This window comes from Drosophila melanogaster, chromosome 3L (assembly GCF_000001215.4).
Source record: "Drosophila melanogaster chromosome 3L".
In the NCBI taxonomy this organism is placed as follows: Eukaryota; Metazoa; Arthropoda; class Insecta; order Diptera; family Drosophilidae; genus Drosophila; species Drosophila melanogaster.
In genome coordinates, this window is record NT_037436.4 from 4,286,990 (window position 1) to 4,308,527 (window position 21,538).

General features: G+C 45.4%; 5 protein-coding genes across 11 annotated transcripts; 3 read left to right on the forward strand and 2 right to left on the reverse strand.

The window, feature by feature from the left end:
- Positions 1–48: 48 nt before the first annotated feature.
- Positions 49–1,360, forward strand: TfIIEbeta (Transcription factor IIEbeta). Of its 2 annotated transcripts, NM_079199.3 has the most exons (5): positions 49–222; positions 295–399; positions 475–637; positions 698–988; positions 1,045–1,360. In NM_079199.3, the coding sequence occupies exons 1-5, from the start codon at positions 161–163 to the stop codon at positions 1,300–1,302; spliced, it is 879 nt and encodes a 292-aa protein (NP_523923.1). In that variant the 5' UTR covers positions 49–160; the 3' UTR covers positions 1,303–1,360. The 2 variants fall into 2 exon arrangements, with proteins under 2 accessions (NP_523923.1, NP_001163346.1); NM_001169875.1 differs by having other exon boundaries at positions 49–399.
- Positions 1,361–1,651: 291 nt separating this feature from the next.
- Positions 1,652–4,222, forward strand: Hexo1 (Hexosaminidase 1). Of its 4 annotated transcripts, NM_079200.5 has the most exons (5): positions 1,652–1,712; positions 2,061–2,182; positions 2,257–2,891; positions 2,972–4,061; positions 4,124–4,222. In NM_079200.5, exons 2-5 carry the CDS (start codon positions 2,106–2,108, stop codon positions 4,188–4,190), a joined length of 1,869 nt encoding a protein of 622 aa, NP_523924.1. In that variant the 5' UTR covers positions 1,652–1,712; positions 2,061–2,105; the 3' UTR covers positions 4,191–4,222. The 4 variants fall into 4 exon arrangements, with proteins under 4 accessions (NP_523924.1, NP_728975.1, NP_728976.2 ...); NM_168076.2 differs by having other exon boundaries at positions 1,919–2,182; positions 2,972–4,222; NM_168077.3 differs by having other exon boundaries at positions 2,972–4,222.
- CG15012 (uncharacterized protein) lies at positions 4,219–5,257 on the reverse strand. The gene is made up of 4 exons (NM_001169876.2): positions 5,081–5,257; positions 4,886–5,020; positions 4,698–4,827; positions 4,219–4,634 (listed from the first exon to the last, which is right to left on the reverse strand). Exons 1-4 carry the CDS (start codon positions 5,162–5,164, stop codon positions 4,525–4,527), a joined length of 459 nt encoding a protein of 152 aa, NP_001163347.1. The 5' UTR covers positions 5,165–5,257; the 3' UTR covers positions 4,219–4,524.
- Positions 5,258–5,492: 235 nt separating this feature from the next.
- Positions 5,493–6,443, forward strand: Fdx2 (Ferredoxin 2). The gene is made up of 2 exons (NM_139632.3): positions 5,493–5,753; positions 5,842–6,443. Exons 1-2 carry the CDS (start codon positions 5,635–5,637, stop codon positions 6,179–6,181), a joined length of 459 nt encoding a protein of 152 aa, NP_647889.2. The 5' UTR covers positions 5,493–5,634; the 3' UTR covers positions 6,182–6,443.
- Positions 6,444–7,014: 571 nt separating this feature from the next.
- Positions 7,015–20,729, reverse strand: dyl (dusky-like). 3 transcript variants are annotated; one of them, NM_168079.2, is made up of 4 exons: positions 12,355–12,515; positions 12,016–12,103; positions 11,541–11,781; positions 7,015–9,302 (listed from the first exon to the last, which is right to left on the reverse strand). In NM_168079.2, exons 3-4 carry the CDS (start codon positions 11,604–11,606, stop codon positions 7,533–7,535), a joined length of 1,836 nt encoding a protein of 611 aa, NP_728980.1. In that variant the 5' UTR covers positions 11,607–11,781; positions 12,016–12,103; positions 12,355–12,515; the 3' UTR covers positions 7,015–7,532. The 3 variants fall into 3 exon arrangements, with proteins under 3 accessions (NP_728980.1, NP_728979.1, NP_647890.2); NM_168078.2 differs by lacking the exons at positions 12,016–12,103; positions 12,355–12,515 and adding an exon at positions 20,369–20,729; NM_139633.3 differs by lacking the exon at positions 12,016–12,103.
- Positions 20,730–21,538: the final 809 nt, after the last annotated feature.

Consider the following 21,538-nt stretch of genomic DNA (forward strand, 5'->3'; position numbering starts at 1 on the left):
ATGAACCAGTTCCGAAATGTACAACTTCAGTGTCGCAGCCCTGGTAAGTTCCGGTTCCACGGACAGCTGAGCAGGCATTGTTTAGATTTTGTAAATTGTTGATTTCTCGCAGCAGAAAGTTTTTTTTCGTAGAGCTAAATAATAAAAAAAAACATTCGAAATGGATCCAGCACTGCTTCGCGAACGCGAGGCCTTCAAAAAGCGGGCGATGGCCACGCCCACGTGAGTACCGCACTTGTGGCCCCTCTGATAAAGATTGCTTCTCGAAAATTACATGCTATCCTTTTAAAATAGCGTGGAAAAGAAGTCCAAGCCCGATAGACCAGCTCCACCGCCGCCTAGCGATGATTCCAGGCGCAAAATGCGCCCGCCCAATGCTCCCAGGCTGGATGCCACAACGTAAGTTCCTTGAGAGCCTCTGCTACTGCCAGAAATGGTTCTTAACCATGTGGAACTCTTGCATTCCATACTTAGATACAAGACCATGTCCGGCAGTTCCCAGTACCGCTTTGGAGTGCTGGCCAAGATTGTGAAATTCATGCGCACACGTCACCAGGACGGCGACGACCATCCCCTGACCATCGATGAGATTCTGGACGAGACCAACCAGCTGGACATTGGGCAATCCGTTAAGAATGTTAGCTACAGTGCGTGATAAGTTGTGGCAGGTTATTAAACCATTATTCCTCTATTTTAGTGGCTTGCTAGCGAGGCTCTGCACAACAATCCCAAGGTGGAAGCCAGTCCATGTGGCACCAAGTTCAGTTTCAAGCCAGTCTACAAGATCAAGGATGGCAAAACGCTGATGCGTCTGCTCAAGCAACATGATTTAAAGGGCCTGGGCGGCATTTTGCTGGACGATGTCCAGGAATCTCTACCACACTGCGAAAAGGTGCTGAAGAACCGATCAGCCGAAATACTTTTTGTTGTTAGACCCATTGACAAAAAGAAGATTTTATTTTACAATGACAGGACTGCTAATTTTTCGGTGGGTTATAAACACACTCTTCTAAAATCCCAGCCTAATCAATTGTACCGTCTCAGGTGGACGACGAGTTCCAGAAGCTATGGCGCTCGGCTACGGTCGATGCAATGGACGACGCCAAGATTGACGAGTACCTCGAGAAGCAGGGCATTCGCTCCATGCAGGACCATGGCCTCAAGAAAGCAATTCCCAAGCGCAAGAAGGCGGCCAACAAGAAGCGGCAGTTCAAGAAGCCCAGAGACAACGAACATTTGGCCGACGTTCTGGAGGTCTACGAGGATAACACACTAACGCTGAAGGGTGTGAACCCAACGTAGAATAGAGACATTAGATTATACAAATAAAAACCACTCTCAATGGAATTAAGTACACTCGAAACTGGATGTTATAAATTTGTTTAACCACTGCCAATCTAATTAAGAATCCGCTGTGGCCGAAATCTCATTCCTCAAGATTTATAGTACCAGATTGCTGTTCTGCCTGTGGCATTGAACTTAAAAATATGACGACCGGCACAGGGAAAGATAATTAAAAAGCAAAACTATGTAATCTTTTCCTGACATTCCCCATTGCTTTCCACACCTGATGGCTGGTGGTGTGCGTGTACGAGGGCCAGAATCGATGCTGGTGGGCAGTTAAATTGGCAACAGAGGGAAGCCGTAGCTTTAGTCTGCACTGAACAGCAGCCAAGTTCAGTTGGAATCGATTTGGAATAACCTATATTTTGGTACGGCGGTTGTGCGGGCTTATCAGGAAAATTATCTATATATTGGACTCTACAAATCTAAAAAAAGATTGTGTTGCTATTTGTAATCTATTAAGATTATAACAAGAGATCCGATATTCAGTATAGACAAAAATATAGCTCATACGACTCGTAAATCAGTCATATTGCAAACTATCGTTCGTCCTCTAACTTGTTCAATTTAAAAGATAGGGTATTCATAAGTGGACTTGCATGAAATCCGATTCTTTGTTTACTTGGCTTGACTCTTTGGCACGGACAATGAGCTCTCTACTCGGCGGCAAAAACTTGTTTTGAAATACTCAATTTGTTTAATTATCATTCCCGAAGCATTCGCCAGTTGGTTTTGAGAGTTTCTGTGCTGAGGTTGACGAAATGAAGTCGACGCGGACTGCACTTGGAGTGGCCCTGCTCCTGGCCCTGGTGTCTCAACTGGCGGCCCACAGCTCGGAGTGAGTAAATCAAACCTCGTATGCTATATAGATTAGGTCACTGACTTTCTCTTTGACTTGATTCCCGCATCCAGTGACTTGGTTTACGGCTACGAGTGCCGCAGTGGCTACTGCCAGAAGGTAGAGCTCAGCGAGGAGAACTACGTCAAGGCCATCAGTCTGCCCGTGTGCCGGCTCTTCTGCGGCAGCTCCATCGGCACCTTGTGGCCCAAACCGACGGGCACTGTGCGTCTGGACACGTTGATGCGCCAAGTGGACATCTCCTTCATTGATTTCAATTTCAATGGAATTGCCCGCCAGCAGAAGCTATGGCGAGCGGTTGAAGACCGTTTCATGAACATGCTCGAAGCCCAGATTCCGGATCGCAAGGTTCTGGCACGAGGTGGCTACCGTATGTCTGTGAACATCAATACTCCGGATGAGCCGACACCGGCCAGACTCACCCTGGATACGGATGAGAGCTATACGCTGGACATTGATACGGATGCCTCGGGTCATGTGCTGGCCAACATAACCGCGTCCAACTTCTTTGGAGCCCGTCATGGCCTGGAGACACTAGCCCAGTTGATTGTCTACGATGACATCCGCCGCGAGGTTCAGGTGACTGCCAATGCCACCATCAACGATGCTCCCGTGTACAAATGGCGTGGATTGCTCCTGGACACCTCCCGTAACTACTACTCTGTGAAGTCCATCAAGAGGACGTTGGGTAAGGCAATGGTTCAGGAAAGAGGCAGGGGAGGGTTATGTTTTCCGTTGACTCTATGAGTATCCTTTTTTCCTCCTTAGAGGGCATGGCCTTGGTCAAACTGAACACCTTCCACTGGCACATCACGGACTCGCACAGCTTCCCATTGGAGGTGAAGAAGCGTCCGGAGCTGCACAAGCTGGGAGCCTATTCCCAACGGCAGGTGTACACCCGTCGGGACGTGGCCGAGGTTGTGGAGTACGGCCGCGTGCGAGGCATCCGTGTTATGCCAGAGTTCGATGCCCCTGCCCATGTGGGTGAGGGCTGGCAGCACAAGAACATGACCGCCTGCTTCAATGCCCAGCCATGGAAGTCGTTCTGCGTTGAGCCACCGTGTGGCCAACTCGATCCCACTGTGAACGAAATGTACGATGTGCTGGAGGACATTTACGGCACCATGTTCGATCAGTTCAACCCGGATATCTTCCACATGGGCGGCGATGAAGTGTCAACCAGCTGCTGGAACAGCAGCCAGCCCATCCAGCAGTGGATGAAGAAACAGGGTTGGGGCCTGGAGACCGCCGACTTTATGCGCTTGTGGGGACACTTCCAGACGGAGGCTCTTGGTCGCGTGGACAAGGTGGCCAATGGTACGCACACGCCCATCATTCTGTGGACTAGTGGACTCACTGAGGAGCCCTTCATTGACGAGTATCTGAACCCAGAGCGTTACATCATTCAGATCTGGACCACTGGTGTAGATCCGAAGGTAAAGAAGATTCTGGAGCGGGGCTACAAGATCATTGTGTCCAACTACGATGCCCTGTACTTGGATTGCGGCGGAGCTGGCTGGGTGACCGATGGAAACAACTGGTGCTCCCCCTACATTGGCTGGCAGAAGGTGTACGACAATAGTTTGAAATCCATTGCCGGCGACTACGAGCATCATGTATTGGGCGCGGAGGGAGCCATTTGGTCAGAGCAGATCGACGAGCACACACTGGACAACCGCTTCTGGCCCAGGGCCAGTGCCCTGGCCGAACGACTTTGGTCAAATCCTGCCGAAGGTTGGCGCCAGGCGGAGTCACGTCTGCTGCTCCACCGCCAGCGACTGGTGGACAATGGTCTGGGCGCAGAGGCCATGCAGCCGCAGTGGTGCCTGCAAAACGAGCACGAGTGTCCCATTGACGCGTACGATGCACAAGTTTGACCAGCTATTAAACCATTTCTCTTAACGGTCGCTATCCTTGTAGATGTAGTCGGGGCAGCGGGCGGCTTGGGTTGATCGTCCTGTTGCTTCTCACAACGCTCTCTGCCTGAAAATAAAGTACAGCTCAAAGGTGGCCTTACGCAAGTGACTTGTCGTTTATTTTGTTAAATATAAATGAGATTATTGGCCCTGCTCTGCGCCCTTTTCCGATTCAAAGCGGCAGAATGTCGGAAATAGTGAGGGAAATCCGTACAGACTCGACGATTTTTTCGAATATGAACAGTAGCAGAGTTGGACATTTTACGCTTCAATGTGTGGGGTGAGGATTTGCGAGTGATGGTGTCCTCGGCCTCAAGCATAAACTCCTTGGACTCCTGATTATGTACGTAATGAGTCTAGATACTAAAAGCTGCGTTCCCTTGTGCAATAATTTGAATGGAAGCTTTACTCATTCCACTCTTCCTCGTTGCGTCCAAACTTGTAGACCAAACTGGCGAACAGGATGAAGACGTTTTGCATCAGCAGAGCCACGCCAAACCAGCCATCCTTCTTTTCTGAAAAACGATAAGTGGGTGCAATTCAGCTAAGGAATCCTTAAATATCTGTTTATTTCTCACCATTGTTGATGAAGTCGTCGATCATCACCCAGATGGCGGCAATGATGGAGGCAAAACCCATTAGGAAGCCCACAAGCAGCCAGATCTTCGCTATCCTGGCGCCGGACTCCGATGAGTTCTCATCAGAAATCTGCGCACAAACAAAAGAAGTGAGTCACTTGTTAAGCCCAATGATAAGTGTGTGTTACATGTTCTCCCTTCACTGCGTTCACCATGCAGAAGCTGATGGTCCCGAAGATGCCGATGAAGACGTGTCCTGTGGTAATCTGGTGCTTGCCGTCGATGGACATGGCATCGATTAGAACCCACCATCCTGCGAAAAACTAAGGAGAAAAAGTTGCACTGTCAGGCGGGCGGCTCTTTGTTTGCGGGTGTTAGCCTACCAGAAGTCCGGCTATTATGGAGGTGTTCCTGTTCCTGGACGCATCCCCCGTGAAATGCAACGCAATATTGTCCAACACGCCCATTGTTTAGGTTTTAAAACGTAATTAAATTTATTCCACTCTTAAATCTTCTTGTTTTGACGCACAGGGTTGTCTGTCTGCAGGTGAATACAGGGTTTCTTCACTCGCTGTAGCAACCCTGTTTCAGTATTTAGTGTGTTCACACCTGAACTGCAGCAGTAACATATACTTTTTGTGTAACACAAATTAACTCCGTTATAAAAAGAAAGTTGCTGTTAATTAAATATTTTGTGCAATAATTTGTGCAAACATTTAAATGTTTAACTTTAAAATTACTGCTTATGCAGTTTGTTGTTGTTTTTTAGTACGTTAAAGGCACGACGTCTTTTTCAGAAAGTCCAATACGGTCACACACAACTTCACGTTTAACAAAATTTAATTGATTTCCTTATTATTTAACAACCGATCGCAGCGACACGAGTGGGTGCGTGTTGTCAGTTATAGTAAGAGATTGCAAAGGAATCCTAACCAGAATGCTAGTCATAAACTCATGCAGAGCTGCCTCCAGATTGGCGCTACGCAGCCTCAATTTGCGATCGCCGATCGCAACGCGTACTTTCTCGACGGGATTGGCCCTGAAAACGAAAGATGTGTGAGTATCTTCTCCACCCCACGAGCACTACAATGGTAGCTCCACACCGCCAGAGCAGCGTAAACATTGACCAATCTCGCTATTGCAGTGTTAACATAACCTTCGTGCGTGCCAATGGGGACAAGATTAAGACGTCCGGAAAAGTGGGTGACTCCCTGCTGGACGTGGTGGTCAACAACAATGTGGATCTGGATGGTTTCGGGGCCTGTGAGGGCACGCTGACCTGCTCCACCTGCCACCTGATCTTCAAGACCAGCGATTTCGAGAAACTGCCCGACAAACCCGGTGATGAGGAGCTGGACATGCTGGATTTGGCGTACGAACTGACGGACACCTCGCGGCTGGGCTGCCAGATCACCCTGTCCAAGGATATGGAGGGCCTGGAGGTACATGTGCCCTCCACCATCAATGACGCACGTGCCGCGTAGATAGACACCACCACTGTTATCAATTGTTACAAATTTGAGTGCTAATTCGCTTTAGTTCAACCTAGATGTAGTCAATATTTTTGAACGAAATCGTATGTATTGTCCCAGGGACACAAACCTCAGGCGGCTATAATGGATGCGCGCATTAATCCGATTCCAGTTGCGGATTAGCGTCCGCTGTTGTTTTTAAAGTGTTTAAGCTCAAAGGGATTAGATCAATATGTAAATAAGTGTGTTGCAATAAATTTACATGTATTTTCGTACTTCTCTTGGTTTTATTGAAACTGTGGAGGAAAGCATCCAGCGTAGATATCATTTTTAACCAATAATTCATTTGCCTTTTTAATTCTATTGGCAAAACTAGCCGATTTTAAATCGGTCATTCTTGTTTTTTAAATATCTCAGCTAAAAAGTGTTTTTCTGCGTGTATTCATGATCTCGAAGTTGTGCTCGGCAAATAAACAGGCACACGCAAAGATTTTCCTCGGCATCATAGTTCTAATAAAAGTGTGTAGTATACTTTTGAACACAGGTTTATGATCATTAGTTAGCAAATTCAAGATGATCGTATTTTATATTCCTATTTGCCTCGCTTGTATGACAATGCGAACCATATTATTCTTTATTCTATTCATTCGTTTTGCCAAACTTGTTTTGTTTATACCAAAACTTCCAGTCACGGCCAACACAAGGGCTGTTATCAAAGCCCCCCACACAAACATTTCATCACACTGATAAAGTTTGCATTAGCTTTGTTTGCGTTTCCTTATCAGTCGTTCCCAAGCTCCGATAATCAGAGGTACTATTAGAACGCATTAAAACACTTGTCGCTTAATAAAAGTAAACTTTTTATTATTTCGCAGCTATCAAATAAAGTAATAAATAAATAATTTAATATATACATTTGCTATATTAACTTATTGTAAACGATTTTCTGCCTTTCCATGTTTGCCGCTTCATTACTTCGTTTGTGTTTATTTTCTCGATATTATTAACTTGCATATTGTAACATTCGAGGCTAATCTGTTCGTTCAGATGGCCTCAAATCCCGCGTAGGTATAACTGAAACTTAACAAGTCTGACAATTCAATTTCGCTTTGCCTAAAACTAGGGAAACATATGAAGGATAGAGCGTAGTGGTAAAGTAGGAAACCATTTGAAAGTGGCGGATTGTGGGATCTCAATAAATAACCAAAGAATAAATAGTTATGGGATGGGGGGTGCCTATGGGGAATGGGTTTGGAATGAGTGTTTCTGAAGTGCACATAAAACTGATTTGGTTTTCTGTTCACGCCGATCGGTCGCTGTTGATGGTGATGATGGTCCGGTCCTCTGGCCCGATTTCAGATCCTTAGTTCACATAGGCCATGCCCGCTCCCTTGCGATCGAAGTGACGCACGCGGACGAAGAGGAAGGCGGCGACTAGAGAGGCGACGGCCAGGACGAGCAGCAGCATCACCAATCCGCCCACAAAGCTGGGCACCGACATGCAGATGGTCTCCGCATCCGCGGACCTGGCCGACTGGATGACCACCGTCTCGTTGCTGGCATTGCTGTTCAGCGCAAAGTTAACGTCTCCGGGCGCCACCACCTGGATAATTCGGCTGGTGTTCACATCGGTCATCTCCTGCGCGTTCCTCTTGTAGATCCTCTGTGGCTTCACCACAATGTCCATGGTGTCTCTGCGCCTTCGCACGCCGCGCAGATCGTCCAGTCCCTCCACGGAGCGTGGGCGTCCGCCCAAGGAAACCAGGTTGCCACCGGCACTCAGGTCATCCTTGCGCTTCACCGTGCTGTACTGACCGCTCTGTCCTGGCAGTGGTGGTGGCGGCAGACCCAGTTCGTTGCTGCCAGTGGGCTGAGGCTGTGGCGACTGGGAGCTGGCAGGTCCGGAAACGGTTCCCGAGTCAGCAGTGGGCACTGCCGCCGATGTCTGAGCCTGGGGCGAGGGCACCACATCCGGTTGGTTCTCAGAGTACGCTCCAGTGGCATCGGAGGCAGGGTGACGTGGATCAGGATAGGCTGCTGGTGGCAGAACTCCGGGCCCGCCCAGGGCGAAATCGTTGCGCTCATATGCCTCTGGGGGACCATACTCCTCGGACAGACCGTTGGCTCCAATCTGGGGCAGACCGTACTCGCCACCCGGCAAACCGGGACCGCACTTGGGCTCGGGACAGTTGTAGCGGCACACCTGGATGACGCACTGGAAGTGCACATTCATCGAGTCGGGGAACTTGAAGGCCTGGAAGTAGGCGAAGCTAACCACCGATGCGGAGGGTCCGAAGTTCTTGATCTTCTGGAACTTGCTCATGATCTTGGGCCTGACAACGCAGCCATTCTGATCCACCAGCTGGATGGGAGCCCGCTTGCCGTCGTGGGCCACACAGTTGCGCACTAGCATATCGAATTTGTTTTCATCATCCTTGATGGCCAGCACCATGGTCATCGTCTGTCCGATCTTGACAATGCCCGAAACCTCGGAGGCCCAGGGTCCCTTGCCCACCTGGATTTGCATCCAGCACTGCAGGTTGTCGCCCAGGAAGTTAGCGGTCACCGCATGCAGCATGTCCACCTGGAAGGGCCTGAAGGTGACGGCCTTCTCGTAGAAATCGTACCAGGTGCAGCGCAGCTTCCTGGCCTGATCCCACACCTCCTGCACATAGGGATCGTACTGGATGATGATCGTGTTCTCCACATAGCTGCCCGATGGCGTGGGCGCTCCATAGCCGGCGGCATTGTGGTTGGCCGAGCTGGTCATGCCGCAGCTATTCAGGAAGATCTCAAAGGTGGCGCTCAGGTGGCCGGTGCCGGGCTTCAGGTGCACGCAGTGTGGATCACTGTAGAATCCCTTGGAGAAGATCATGCCGTAGAAAGGTCGGTCGAACTCGATGTTCACCCGCATGTGGGTCTTCTCGCACTGCACCTGCAGGTGCTTGATCTGCGGACTGTCGTTGGTGCTGGCGAGGGGCCATGCCTCCTCGGACACATCGTTGGTGGCTCCGGTGCTCAGTGGTCCCTGGGGCGCACCGTAAATGGGCGCCGGTGGACCGTAGCCGGCCCTGTGTTCGAGTGGCAGGGCGGCGGACTCAATGTGCGAGGCATCGCCATGCACCGACAGGTGCTGTGGATAGAGAAGAAGGGGAAATTCATTAGAAAAGGGAACCAATACAGTTAATTTTTTATTTAATAAGCTCTCATCAAGCGAAATGTACTGCAACAGTGCAGTATGAGCAATTTGCAATGAAGTCATCACAGATGAAAATCACTTATACGCAGTGTTGCACATTTAAGACATGTGCCAACTCAAAAGTTTTCCTCTTGCTTTTCAAAACGATGTCAAAACACTCCGCCCCCTAAAAACGTTTCGATTAGAGCCTAGGTTATGGCTCAGATCACAGGATTGCGGAAAGCTCTCGTTTCGGGTTATCTTTTCCGCGATATATAATTGGATTTGGGTTATGCAATCGCAATCTCAGCGACAGACACCGAAATCACTCTCGACGACATTTGGCAAGAAGCGATGCGAAGCGTTGAAAATTACACGACAGCTGGAGTATTTCAAAATTAAATGGTTGACAGAGCGGCACGCTTAACAAACCCAAGAAACACAAAACTAAAAGCTCCAAATGGAGTTTAACCCATTGCGTAAGACAACGGAGAAAGAGCCACGCCCCCACGTTTCCCCCGCAGGGCTTTGTCACTTTCTTTCTGTCTTTCGGTTTGGCCGTGTCTTCGCATCTGGCTCATAATTTTATGGGCTTGTGGCTGCGCACGGGAAGCGGATGTATCTCAAAGTCCGGCGGGGGGCACCACGAAAACCGAAAGTTAAATCCAGCACGATGACGGTGTGGATTTTTCTGTGGCTGCTGTTGCTGCTGTTATATTTGTTTATTTATTATTATATTTGTGCTTTTCTACTTTCGGTGGCTGGTGACCACGCGTTGAGATGTCGTGAGATGATTTTGAAAGTGAAATGACCAAAGGAAAACGAGCTGGCCAACAAAAGAAGCAACGTACCTAATGGAAAAATAGAGAGACAAAAACACAACGTCTCGACTATTTTCTTTTTTTTTTTTTTGGACATTCCACGCACTTGGCAATGGAGATATCAATATAAACACATCGATCGATCGATTCGATCGCCTCGATGGCATTGGTAATTTTTCTTCTCTCTTTTTTCCAACGTTCAACGCTTTGGAGAAAGAAAACTGACAATAAATAAATAATAAAGCAATCTCTGTGAATTAATGCGCCATAAACAAGAAAGTCAAAACTGGTACAAATCAGAGCATAACTGCAATTTCTTCGCCGCCTCAGCACCCAGACACGCAGTTGGTTAGTTGGATGCCTGGATGCTTGGACGACACTCGCTTGGCCATCCAACTGGCCAACAGTTTCTTTGGCCAGCTTGCGTTTGAGTTTTCCTTGACGTGATTGCAGCGTCTAAAATGCGCTGATTGTGTGAGTGTGTTTCTGTTTTCCATCGGCCACCAGTGATTGATGCGCTTTAAATAGCCCACTGAAGGCTGCCACTTTTTCGAGGGGGAAGAGGCGAGTTTGTCTTGGCCTTGCTTATCAATCGAAAGCGTGCGGCAGCGCGCCAAAGAAATCCGCCAAATTTATGGCTCATCTCATATTGATTGACAGTCCATCGCGGTGATGCATATGAGAGGTATTTAAATTTAATACCTCTCTTTAGCTATGTAAGAAATCATGTTACTGTCATATTCATGTATTTAACTAACTGCTCGTTACTTTAATGTTTTCTATATCCACGAGATACATTGGACATCTGTAAGATTGAAACTCACTTCTACGAAAATGTTCACTCAACCACTGTAAAATAAAGTCTAATAGTAATATATGTACTTCCTCGCTTCTATTCGGAGTAATCTCTTTACTTTTCTCTCTCTCTCTCAACTAATTTTCCAACTCTAATTGCAATGATTAGCAAAGTGCCGTTTAGTTGCTACATTGTCCGCCATTCCTCACCAGCCAACTAGCCAACTCTCTCGATTCGATATTGATATTGATCTGCCAGCAATCCGCTATATGCATAGTCTTCTGACTTCCCAACTTCCAACTTCCAACTTAAGATCGCAGCCAGCTCAATCCGTCAGTGATTTGCATTCGAATTGGTATTGATCGAACGGTAGTCTATCTTTGAGTCGAAAGTGAAGAGATCCGCTACAGGTTGGGTCTGCATACGAAATGAGCTGCTCCAAAGTGGGCCACACCGCAGAGATCTTCTAACTGTACGACGCCTGCTGGATGAAAACCAGCGCTTCATGCCCAGCACTTTCATGTGGAACTACATCATCTATAAGGTATGCCCACCACCCACCGCCGGCCAACTCACCTGTGTGTTGAGTACCAGGCACAGGACTATGGCCATTAGGCTGCTGCGTCGCGTCAGGTGTCCCATTTTGATCTGGTTGTGTGTGTGTGTGTGTGTGTGGTGGTTGGCTTGAAATTGAAATTCCAAATTGACGCCCTGGAAACCAAAAATGTGGATTTTTGGATTTCGCTACTCGGCCTCGCTCTGCGGCTTTCTTCTTCGCTGCTGCTGGTGTGCTGCTGTTTGATTTTTGGTGTGGCGTCTGCAAGAAAGAAAGAAAGGGGAACAAGGGTAAACAATGCGACCGATTTGCATACGAATATTTTTCGAGGCCAGTAGTTGTAAAGGCGCTGTTATTTGGCACATTCTGTAAGGCCGTTAGAAAACACTGTTATCGAACCACGCAGCTTATCTCACTTATGCATAATGCTCAAGCAAAATCACAACGTTTTGGTCAAACATATTCATATAGCTAAACATAAACATATACGCATACGACTTTATGGTCGTCATTAAGCGGCCAAATTAATAGCCACAATTGCCCGTTTGCTGGCTTATGGTGTCAGTTGATACGAGTACACGCGCTGTGAAAGAAAACTGCATTTGATGTTAAGCAAATGAAAACTCGCGCGCACCAAACAGGAACCACTTTCTATTTTCACTATAACAGTACTCCGCTAGCATTTGGCTTCTTCCAATCCGAATGCGACTACGACATACGAATCCATACGAATCCGAGTACAAATCCGAGTCCAAAACGCCAACGCAGCGTCTGGTTTTCCACACGGTGGCTGCACTTTACGACCATCCATTAATTTCGACTGTTTTTCCTTACGTTTAACAGTCGCACTCTAGCATTACTCGGCCATCGGCTTAACAGTGGCCCAAAAGCGTCTTGGCCTGGCTAACAGAGCTCAGTGTTTGTAGTTTTTGGACTCCAACGATTCCGAATCCGATGCCGACGATGCGCCTGCGTTCGAGTGCCGATAAAGACTGAAGACTGGAAGACTGAAGACCGGAGAGACTGGAAGACCGAAGACTGACAGCTTTCACACAGCCGCCGGAGCGATGGAAAAGTAAGCGGCTGCTCTGCCTCGAACGCATTTCACTTGCTCTCCCGCTTCTTTACCCTAACTGTCTCTCTGTTTTTATCATTTCATAGTTTTGTTTTTGACTTCAACTTGCAGTCTTAGGTTTTACTTTTACACACAACGGCTAAAGACGGGCCACAGTGCTGGGTGCCCAGGTCTTATTCCGAAAAATAACACATGTAAATGGGTTTTTAACAAGCCGCGGCCATAAAGTCCGTCGAGATGCCGCTGAAAACCGGCTTGCTGGCGTTGAGCAAGTGTACCATTAACCCACTGAAACAGTAACGGATGCCACTAAACTGGCTGACAATTGTTTTTGGCAACAGGAGGGGACCATGTCGGTGGTTGGGGCAGGTACTTCAAACTAATTGCCCTAATGGCCCTTCAGCTGATCGGATTATGCAATCATGGTTTTCTAATTTTCAGTAGCTCAACGGTAAAATATACCGATTAGGTAGTTTCCTGCAAAACTAACCCTACAATTATTTTATAATATTGGTATTGTTTTAAGCCCATTGAGAATGTGATAGTTCATAAAAAGTCTATACAAATATTGTGACTTTCACGAGTTTCAAGAAGATTGAAATATTTAAATGATAGATGCCTCCCAGTGTGCCCATAAAAACAAAGTCTATAAGCTGTACTCAAGAAATGGGTTAGGTCAGTGCTGATCACAATTAGCGATATTTTTACTGGCAGAAGACATCGTAAAATTAGCAAAGAACTCGCAAATGTCTTGTTCGTTTAAGTGCGCTGGCCATTTAACGGCGCTTTACCCATTTATTTGACTAGGTATTTTCAATTTGATTTTCTCGGCCACTTTCTTGCCCAGGAAATGGTTGCAAATTTGCATATAAAACTAGAAATCTTTGGCAATTAGCAAAATGCGGCGAAACTTTTGGTGGTTTTCTTAATTTTGTACCCAGCTAATTGCTGGCACCCCTGCAAATGCCTTATCAAGCGACTTCAATCGCCACCAAAGAAGCCAACAACAAATCTTTCTTTTTCAGCAGCTGATGGTGCTTGTTTAAAGCTCATTGTTGCTGCTGTTGGCTGTTATGTGTAACTGCCAAATGGAATTGTTTATTGTGGCTGTTTGGCAAGTGAAAGTTTTTCACCGCCTTCTTCTTTTAGTTTTTTGTTTTTTTTTTCTGGCTCTGCTCGAGCCCGCTTCTTACAGATGCCGCATATAAGGGCATATTTATTTTTCTCTTGTTTTGTTTGCCAGCTTTAATTAACACTATAAAGTTATTTGCTCACATATCGCGGGCGAAAGGTGCAACTGGGGACTTTTGTTTTCAGCTAATTAGCTTACGATTTGGGTTTAGCATTTTTCATTTCTCTGTCATATATTTACAGTATCGGCGCATTAAATCATGTGAAAATCATGGCTGGCAAGTGAAAATGCAACGAAAACCAGCTGGCTGACTACTGGCGATGTCTCCACTCCGCCGATTGATTGAATGACAATGCGTGACGCTATATAAACAATATGGTGCATGGCATGGCATATGGCAGTGGTCCATTGCAAACTAGGTGAACCACTGGGGCACTCACATAACTCGCGGTTGGATCGTTCTAATTCTCGGTAATTTACGTGGCTTACATTTCGGGGTCCCCCAAGCCGGATATCGATACGAATCGGACAACTCAATGGTTGGTCGTGTGTCCCCAGGATTCGTTGATTTGAATAGCCGACATTAGCACACGACATTTCCTGCGACTCAAAGTCAAACAAAGCCATGTTGGCACTATAATTTCTTTGATTGTAAGGCACTTTTCGCACATTTCAGCCCCTCGGGCTGGTCTAATTCGATAATAACTCTCATTGCTTCGCTGTACTATTTTCATCTCCAAAATTTCCTTGTAAGGCACACACACATATGTATATAAGAGACACGCATTCATTGACATCGGTTGTCAATTAAAAGAAAACGAAATTGCATTTAATGCCATGGCCGAGTAATTATTTATCAGCACTCGCGCTGCATTTATTTTTTGGTTTTGGCATTTGCCAAAACGGCTGCTTGCAGTCCATTAATTTAATTGAACGCTTTCACAAATCCCCCGTCGTCGTAACTAAAACTCACATCTTTTTCGTTTTCATTCATCTTTGGCGTTTCGCAGCCCCGGGGATTAAGGCGTATACATATATATAAAAACGTTTCTATATGTCTTCATAAATGTCTTGGATATTTGCTTAATTGAGTAGCTGACAAATTTGCTGCTCTTGACACGGGATGGCTGATGTCTGGAGATGGGGTTCCCAGAGGAAAGGGGCTTCCAAAAATAAAAAAAAAAACGCTTTATAGATGTCAGAGGTGCGGTCGCCAGCGCAAACACTTCTTTGGTTAACAAAACAGAACTTGGAATGGAGTTTTATGCGTTGGAATGTGTTTCGTTGTTTGTCGATCGATTCCGAGAGGCGGTTGTTGTTGCTCGGTAAAAGTTTCACTATTGCAGATGCTGTGGAACTACTTTTAATACACCGAAAACAATTAAATGCGCTCTTAGCTGCTTACATTTTGTACACTTGCTTTGATTAATAAGTGCTATCATGTTATTTATTGACATAGAAGCGTGTCATATTTCACGTTAAGATTGGTTGATAAACAATATGAAACGAATTCATAAAAACCTGAATTAAGTTATCTAATCTGAGGAGCAATAAATTTACAGATAGCACTTACTTTCAAATTTTACAGCAGTTTTGTGAATGCTTATTTGTTTATTTTACTATAAACATTACCATTAAATTAAAGCTGTTAAAGCTTATAACTAAGCGTTAATGCAAAGACAAACTATTCTGGCCAGCTCCATATATATATATATGTACATATATATGACATTTCATAACACGCTTCTTGCAGTGCAGCATTTCGAAATTGTAACGGTAAGACCAGCGTTTCCACTCAATTTAATGTCATTTGTGGCTGCCGCGGCTTTTGTGGCCGTAAACGATCGATATTATTTGCCATAGTGGCATAGAAACCGAAGTCGGCCCCCAACCGCTTCCAGATAACCCCCTTCGATCCCCCGAGCGTATCATGCGTAATTAACTACACATGTCCATATCACGAGCCTCGGATGCTGTGAAAGTGAAATTTGTTCGCACCGTCAGCGAGCAGCAACAATGGAGAAGGAGTGTGGTTGAAAAAGCGCAAAAATGTTAACAGCCGTCGAGGGTTTTTTTCTTGTAAAGGGGCAATTTACTTTCGTTTACTCGCGCAAGTGTGTGCGTGTGTGTGAGTGCCTAGTTAACTGTGTTTTTTTTTATGGTTATTAAGTAACTTCTTTCTTGCAGATAAGCAGATGGCAACAGAGGGTAAAGCGATTAGCTCTGAAGCGTGCTCGAATGTTGAAAGAGGTCTTCGCTGATGAAATGCCCATATATATGTTTCCACACTAATTTAATTTTCTTCCTATAACTTTTTAATTTGCATCGGTAACTGTTTCAGTTAGTGGTTCGTAAATTTAATTCCATGATTAAATCGGTTCGGGCAGTTTGGTCATACCATTAATGAGGGTTACAAGCTCGATAATCGTTTGGTTGTTTCTGATGGTTTTGGTAATTTTGGTGTGTGTTTTTCAACAACAAGCAAACTTCCTTAAATACAAAAGACTTGGGCAACAAACTTCCTTGAATACAAAAGACTAGAGCAGCAAGCATGCAAAAAAACAAAAGACTTAGGCAACGAACTTGCACCAATATGGGAGGAACCCGCAGTTTTTCGCAACTTAAGACCGAGCTGGCGATAAGATGAGCCCCACAGCCCGGACATTATGTAAAATAGAGCAAACAATTAATTTTCTATGCTCCACTTCGGCGACAAGGCGACAATTAACCAATGAGATAAGGCAAAGGCGCCCGCAGACTTGCCTCAGGTCTTGTCTGAGTGGCAAATGAAAGTAAATTGTTGCAGCCGCAACTTCGACGGCATTCCATTCACTTGGTCGTCGCTGTTGGGAAATTGCCTTGCCTTGCCGCACCGCGCATGTGCGTACAAAAATGATAACGCAATTTATCGCAAAATAGGGAAAGTGAATTTAGAAATGGGCCTCGCGAGCAATTTGCATACTAATCTGGCACGCTGCGGGTTGAAGGCCAGGGAAAAGATATGTGGGCATACGAGATATGGGGTGTGAAATATGCTAATTGAGAGGAAATTGCAATCATGCCAAAGGAAACGAAAAAATACCAACGTAAACGGCATTTTGTGCAAGCTATTATTAACTGCGTTTGGCTGTTTTTTTTTTTTGTTTAGCTAAATGCACCAGGAGCTTAACTCACTATTACTCATTTTAATAATTATTGTAAGACTTGAAAGCCTCACGCTTAAAAAATACAAAACAAAATATTCTAAAATGGCCCAACTTCGTGATGATAAAAAATTAATTACTTTTTTTTTACAATTTCCCCCAGCTCGCACTGAACCATAACTTTTCCCAAAAAAAACTCCGAAAAATTACGAATTCCCGTTACCTGCTAACTGTTTCCGTTAACTGCCCAACAGTTGTGGCAAGTAACCCCTCGCGGATCATTAGTGGAATGCCGTTAGCCAGGATCAGAGATGCAGATGCAGATAAAAGGAAACAAGACAATTAACATAATTCACAAAACCCCCTATATTCTCCTGCCCATTTTGGCTTCCTTTTGTTGCTGGCCATTTTTACTTTCCATTTCTTTTAACGGTAAACTCGAAATCCGCCAAAAACGACTCCAATTGCAAAAAAGGCGGGAGGGGGTGATGGGGCCGCATCGGATCGCGATCGGATGCCATTGAATGGGCAGAACCGGTTGCCGCTGCTGCCATTGCCAGCCCAACGAAAGTAAAAACTCAAGGGCTTGCACTTTCTGCCCAAGTTGTCCGGTCCAGTTCAGCGCCGATCGGTGAAAGAACGATGGAGGGTGAAAGAAAGCAAGTAAAAAAAGCGACAAGGTGATCAACGGAGAAAGGGGCAGAGTAGAGAGGGGCGACAGAGCTGAGCTGCAGGCATATCCTCCAGTTGCAACTTGCAACGCATCGTTAGCCGAAGCCAACCTGAAACCGAAGTTGCAGTGGCGCCAGCGTTTCGTGCACTCTGAGAAAAGGCAAGTGCAATGTAATGTCAATGTAATTTAAAATATAACAACAGTTTATGATCTCACGAATAACAAATCAATTTTTATGTGACCATAGCCTAAATTGTTTTAAGATATTCACATATCTTAATATTTTTTCTCCGTGCAGAAACAGATCCAACGAAGTTGGCGAAGCCCAAGCCGGTTGCATTTTGCTCTGAAATAATTAGTGACCCAATTTCGGGCTGCGGCGGCTGTCGCCACGGAGCGGCCTGTTCCGCTTGCCTGCCCGCCGCACCACTGAGCCACCACCGCACCACTTGCAACTGGCGGATCGCAGTGGTGCAAGCAAATTGCTCGACTCTGGGGCTCCGCTTGCTGGTGGTAGTGGTGCAGTGTTGGCGTACTCGTACTTTGTGGCATGCATGCAAAGAAAGTGGTTTTCATTTCTTTTCAGCGCACCGCTCAGGCACACATGCAGTGCTATATAGCATATAGCATTACTTGAGATGTTTCGTTTATGCTGCTCGATTTTTGGAGTGACTCTCGTTGAGTTAATGTGCGGCTCAATCAAAAAAAAAAAAAAAAAGTGGAGGAAAAACGAAATACGAATGGATCTCTGGGCGGGCATTGATTTGACTGATTTTCCATGATTTCCATGATAATTTCAAATCAACTTTGATTGCGTCTAATGAAGAGCTTTTGGGTGCAACTTGAAATGGGCAGTGACGTGCAGCGGATGGTGCCAAATGAGATTTTGTGGTCAACAAGCCGAAAAACGCTAAGCTGGCTGGCGAGATTTAGAGGGTTAACAGAGTTAACCAAGTGAAAAGGAAAGAAATCAAAACAGATGGAAGTGAATTGAATTATTTCTTGAGAATAACATTTGAAATGAAATATGAGAAATTGACTTGGCGGTCTCATTAAAAGTGGATTGAAAGTCAAGTGAAGGTGTTAAAAGAAAATTGTTATTCGAATGGAATCATTTCGGGTGTATAAGATTAATTTTAAAATCTGAATTTGGTTTGCAATTTTAACAACTACTCTTACATTTTTCTATTTCAATTCTATTTCATTTCTCTTCGCAGTTAATGAAAATCGCGTTTTCACAACTCCTGGAGCTGCCAATGAAAGTTCGGTCGCTTTTCTTTTTTCTTTCTATCCCGTTGTTGTTTGACATTTTCACGCTGCCATGAAAAACTGCGTGAAAATTGCACAAGGCGGCGAGACAATTGCCGTTAATTTGAAATTGTCGCCAAGTCCCAGAGCCAGTTGCCGCGATCTTGAGCCAGGGTTTTCAGAGATTCAACTGGAGATGCAAGCCGCAGTCGAGAGCGAGAAACCAGTAATTATTTCAGCAAGTGGTGCAGCTTCTTTCACTATGAGAATGTCTGCGTCTGCGGCGTCTGTCTGTGTGGAATCAATTAAAAGTATTGCCAGGCGCTATGTTTGGGCAGCAATGACAAGCGGTGGCCCACACGGCGTATGAGCAATGCAACCCAGTTGGCCGAGAGCGCGCGTGCTAAGAGATCCCGAGATGCACCTCAGATACTTTGTTACATAGATACAGATACGGAAAGTATATCTGCAAGATAGAGCGCACCCAGCGAAATTGTTTTCATGCGCTGCGGGCCCAAAGTGGAGCAGTTTTTGAACAAAGCAATTCGCAATATTAATCAACAGAGAAGCTGCAATACATGTGTGTATGGAAAACTCAGCGACTGCAACAGCAGCAGAAGCAGAAGAAGAAGCCACGATTGCGAATGAGAAGCGGCACAAGATAATTTCAGACTTTCATTCGCGCGAAACGCGATGAAATTTCACCAGCAGAAAAATCAGCAACATGAGACACACAGAACGAGCGCCGGCTACTGCATCACCGAACCACTCGAATCTCGTTTCAAGTGGGTGGTTGGGTGGTGGGTGGCTGGATGTCTTCTTTCTCTGGCCAATTGAGAGCTATGAGTATGCAAATCCAAATTAAGCTTAATGAGCCAAGGGTTCCACATCAGTTTTATGCGCTTCACGCCTCAGCGGCGCCCTAACTATTATTAATAATAGTTATATTTCCGCATAATGCACGACGACGAAAGTTGTTTTTTGGCTTTCTTCTGCACTCATTTTTTTTTTTAACGAAAATAACAAACATTTACGGGTATTCTCTCTGTCGGCGAAGTGATTGCAACGCTTTTGTAAGCAAATGGAACTGTGGGTTGAGTGTTTGAACGTTTTTTACAAGTTATGTGAATGGGGCAGGTGTTTATATGGTCGGCAGACAGACCATAGACAGTTAGGTGGCCCACTGCTAAGGATGATCATTAATTTAGTTTGAGGAGTGAAAACACGGCATCAATGTAACAATGGTTCTTTGAAATACTTTAGCGCAAGAACAGCATTTTAATTATCAATTTTACAAATAACATGTATATATTTTAAACATACTTTAATTACGCTTTGTACTTTAGTTGAACACATTCCCATCAAGTTCGTTTCCTAAGTCTTTTGTTTTCGGTACAAGTTTGTGTGATACATTCACAATTCACTATATTTATGACACCCAAGATCTTATTAGCAATTCAGTAAGCTTTTCATTTAATATCACAATCCTGTGACACTAAGATCCGTTCATTGATCCCTAAACTGGGTTAACTCATCCGGCAACCCAGATATTTTTCTATTTCGTCACACTTTCTTACCTTTAGTCAGTTTAAATCCTTGGCATTGGGTTCGGTTAATCCCTTTCAGCTGGAGTCAATGGCACAGCGGCGGATCACGATTGCTTTTTTATGTTCGGCGTTCCACTGGAATCGAGGATTCGGTTGTGTTCGTTGCACAAATTGAAACAAGAGCAAGTCTCGAGTTGCTCACTTGATTTTGTAGCTTGTTTTTATATATTCGAAATTTCCAAAATATATTCCAATTGATATAGATATTCGATTCCGAGCACTGCGATCACGGAACGAAGGGACGCGCTGCGGACGCGGAGGTGGCTAACAGGACGCGACTGGAGAGACAACTCGTCGCACACAAAGTTGAAATGAAAATGCGGCCCGGCCGTATCGCTAACCAAGATTTTATATCGCGTGAAAGTTTTGACCCCTTTACCATTGGAGCTGTCGCTCCGCTCGAGCGCCCGATGCCTTGAAAAGCGTCGAAGAGAGCTCACGAAGATTGGAAGACTCGCTCTTTTGCTCGGCAGCAGCTCGCCGAATGCAAAATATGCGGTTTTCGGGTATTCCAAAAACAAGTTTTCGGCCAACTTTTCATTTCAGGCCGCTTTCTGCTGCCGCTACGGGCCACCTTTTTCTCTTTCTCTTGCGGTTTTCAAGTAAGTGATATATATAAATCCAATCTTTTTTTTTGCCCACCGTCTGTGTGGTGTCAAGGTAACTGGTGACGTAGATCGTTGGTGGTGGTGGCCTGCCGGATACCGAGCGAACTACCTCAACGATTGCCTAATTTCGATTGTTATTCCAAAAGGGTTCGCGTCCGGCTGTGAGTCAGCTAACGGCTTTTTTGGCCACGCTTGTTATTCTGGCCAATGCATTGGAAAATTAAATTATGATCGCCAGCCGCTTATGCAATCCCTAATGACATAATGCACACACTTAACGGGGCACGAGGTGTGTACAAAATGGGCGGTGTGTTTTTTTCCATTGTATTGACCTTTGTGTGTGCGAGGCGTAAATTAATTTAATTCGGTTATCAAGTCAATTTTTGTTTCTCTCATGAGATTAGAAAAGGTTTCGATTTTAATTGAGTCATTTACAGTTTCAAGTTCGTTGCCTAAGTCTTTTGTTTCTAGGGTAAACGAATTTAAAGTAAATCAAATAACAATGTGTTGATTGTGCATCTTGAGCCATTGT

Bases quoted from the DNA above. Each gene is read 5' to 3' on its own strand.
- Hexo1 (NM_079200.5), top strand. From the start codon at position 2,106: ATGAAGTCGACGCGGACTGCACTTGGAGTGGCCCTGCTCCTGGCCCTG. The intron at 2,183-2,256 runs GTGAGTAAATCA...TCCCGCATCCAG, and splicing joins CTGGCGGCCCACAGCTCGGA to TGACTTGGTTTACGGCTACG. The intron at 4,062-4,123 runs GTACGATGCACA...CTATCCTTGTAG, and splicing joins CACGAGTGTCCCATTGACGC to ATGTAGTCGGGGCAGCGGGC.
- TfIIEbeta (NM_079199.3), top strand. From the start codon at position 161: ATGGATCCAGCACTGCTTCGCGAACGCGAGGCCTTCAAAAAGCGGGCG. The intron at 638-697 runs GTTAGCTACAGT...CCTCTATTTTAG, and splicing joins TTGGGCAATCCGTTAAGAAT to TGGCTTGCTAGCGAGGCTCT. The intron at 989-1,044 runs GTGGGTTATAAA...GTACCGTCTCAG, and splicing joins ACAGGACTGCTAATTTTTCG to GTGGACGACGAGTTCCAGAA.
- dyl (NM_168078.2), bottom strand. From the start codon at position 11,606: ATGGGACACCTGACGCGACGCAGCAGCCTAATGGCCATAGTCCTGTGC. The intron at 9,303-11,540 runs GTGAGTTGGCCG...CTCTATCCACAG, and splicing joins GCCTGGTACTCAACACACAG to CACCTGTCGGTGCATGGCGA.
- Fdx2 (NM_139632.3), top strand. From the start codon at position 5,635: ATGCTAGTCATAAACTCATGCAGAGCTGCCTCCAGATTGGCGCTACGC. The intron at 5,754-5,841 runs GTGAGTATCTTC...TCGCTATTGCAG, and splicing joins GCCCTGAAAACGAAAGATGT to TGTTAACATAACCTTCGTGC.
- CG15012 (NM_001169876.2), bottom strand. From the start codon at position 5,164: ATGGGCGTGTTGGACAATATTGCGTTGCATTTCACGGGGGATGCGTCC. The intron at 5,021-5,080 runs GTAGGCTAACAC...TTTTCTCCTTAG, and splicing joins CCATAATAGCCGGACTTCTG to TTTTTCGCAGGATGGTGGGT. The intron at 4,828-4,885 runs GTAACACACACT...GTTTGTGCGCAG, and splicing joins ACGCAGTGAAGGGAGAACAT to ATTTCTGATGAGAACTCATC.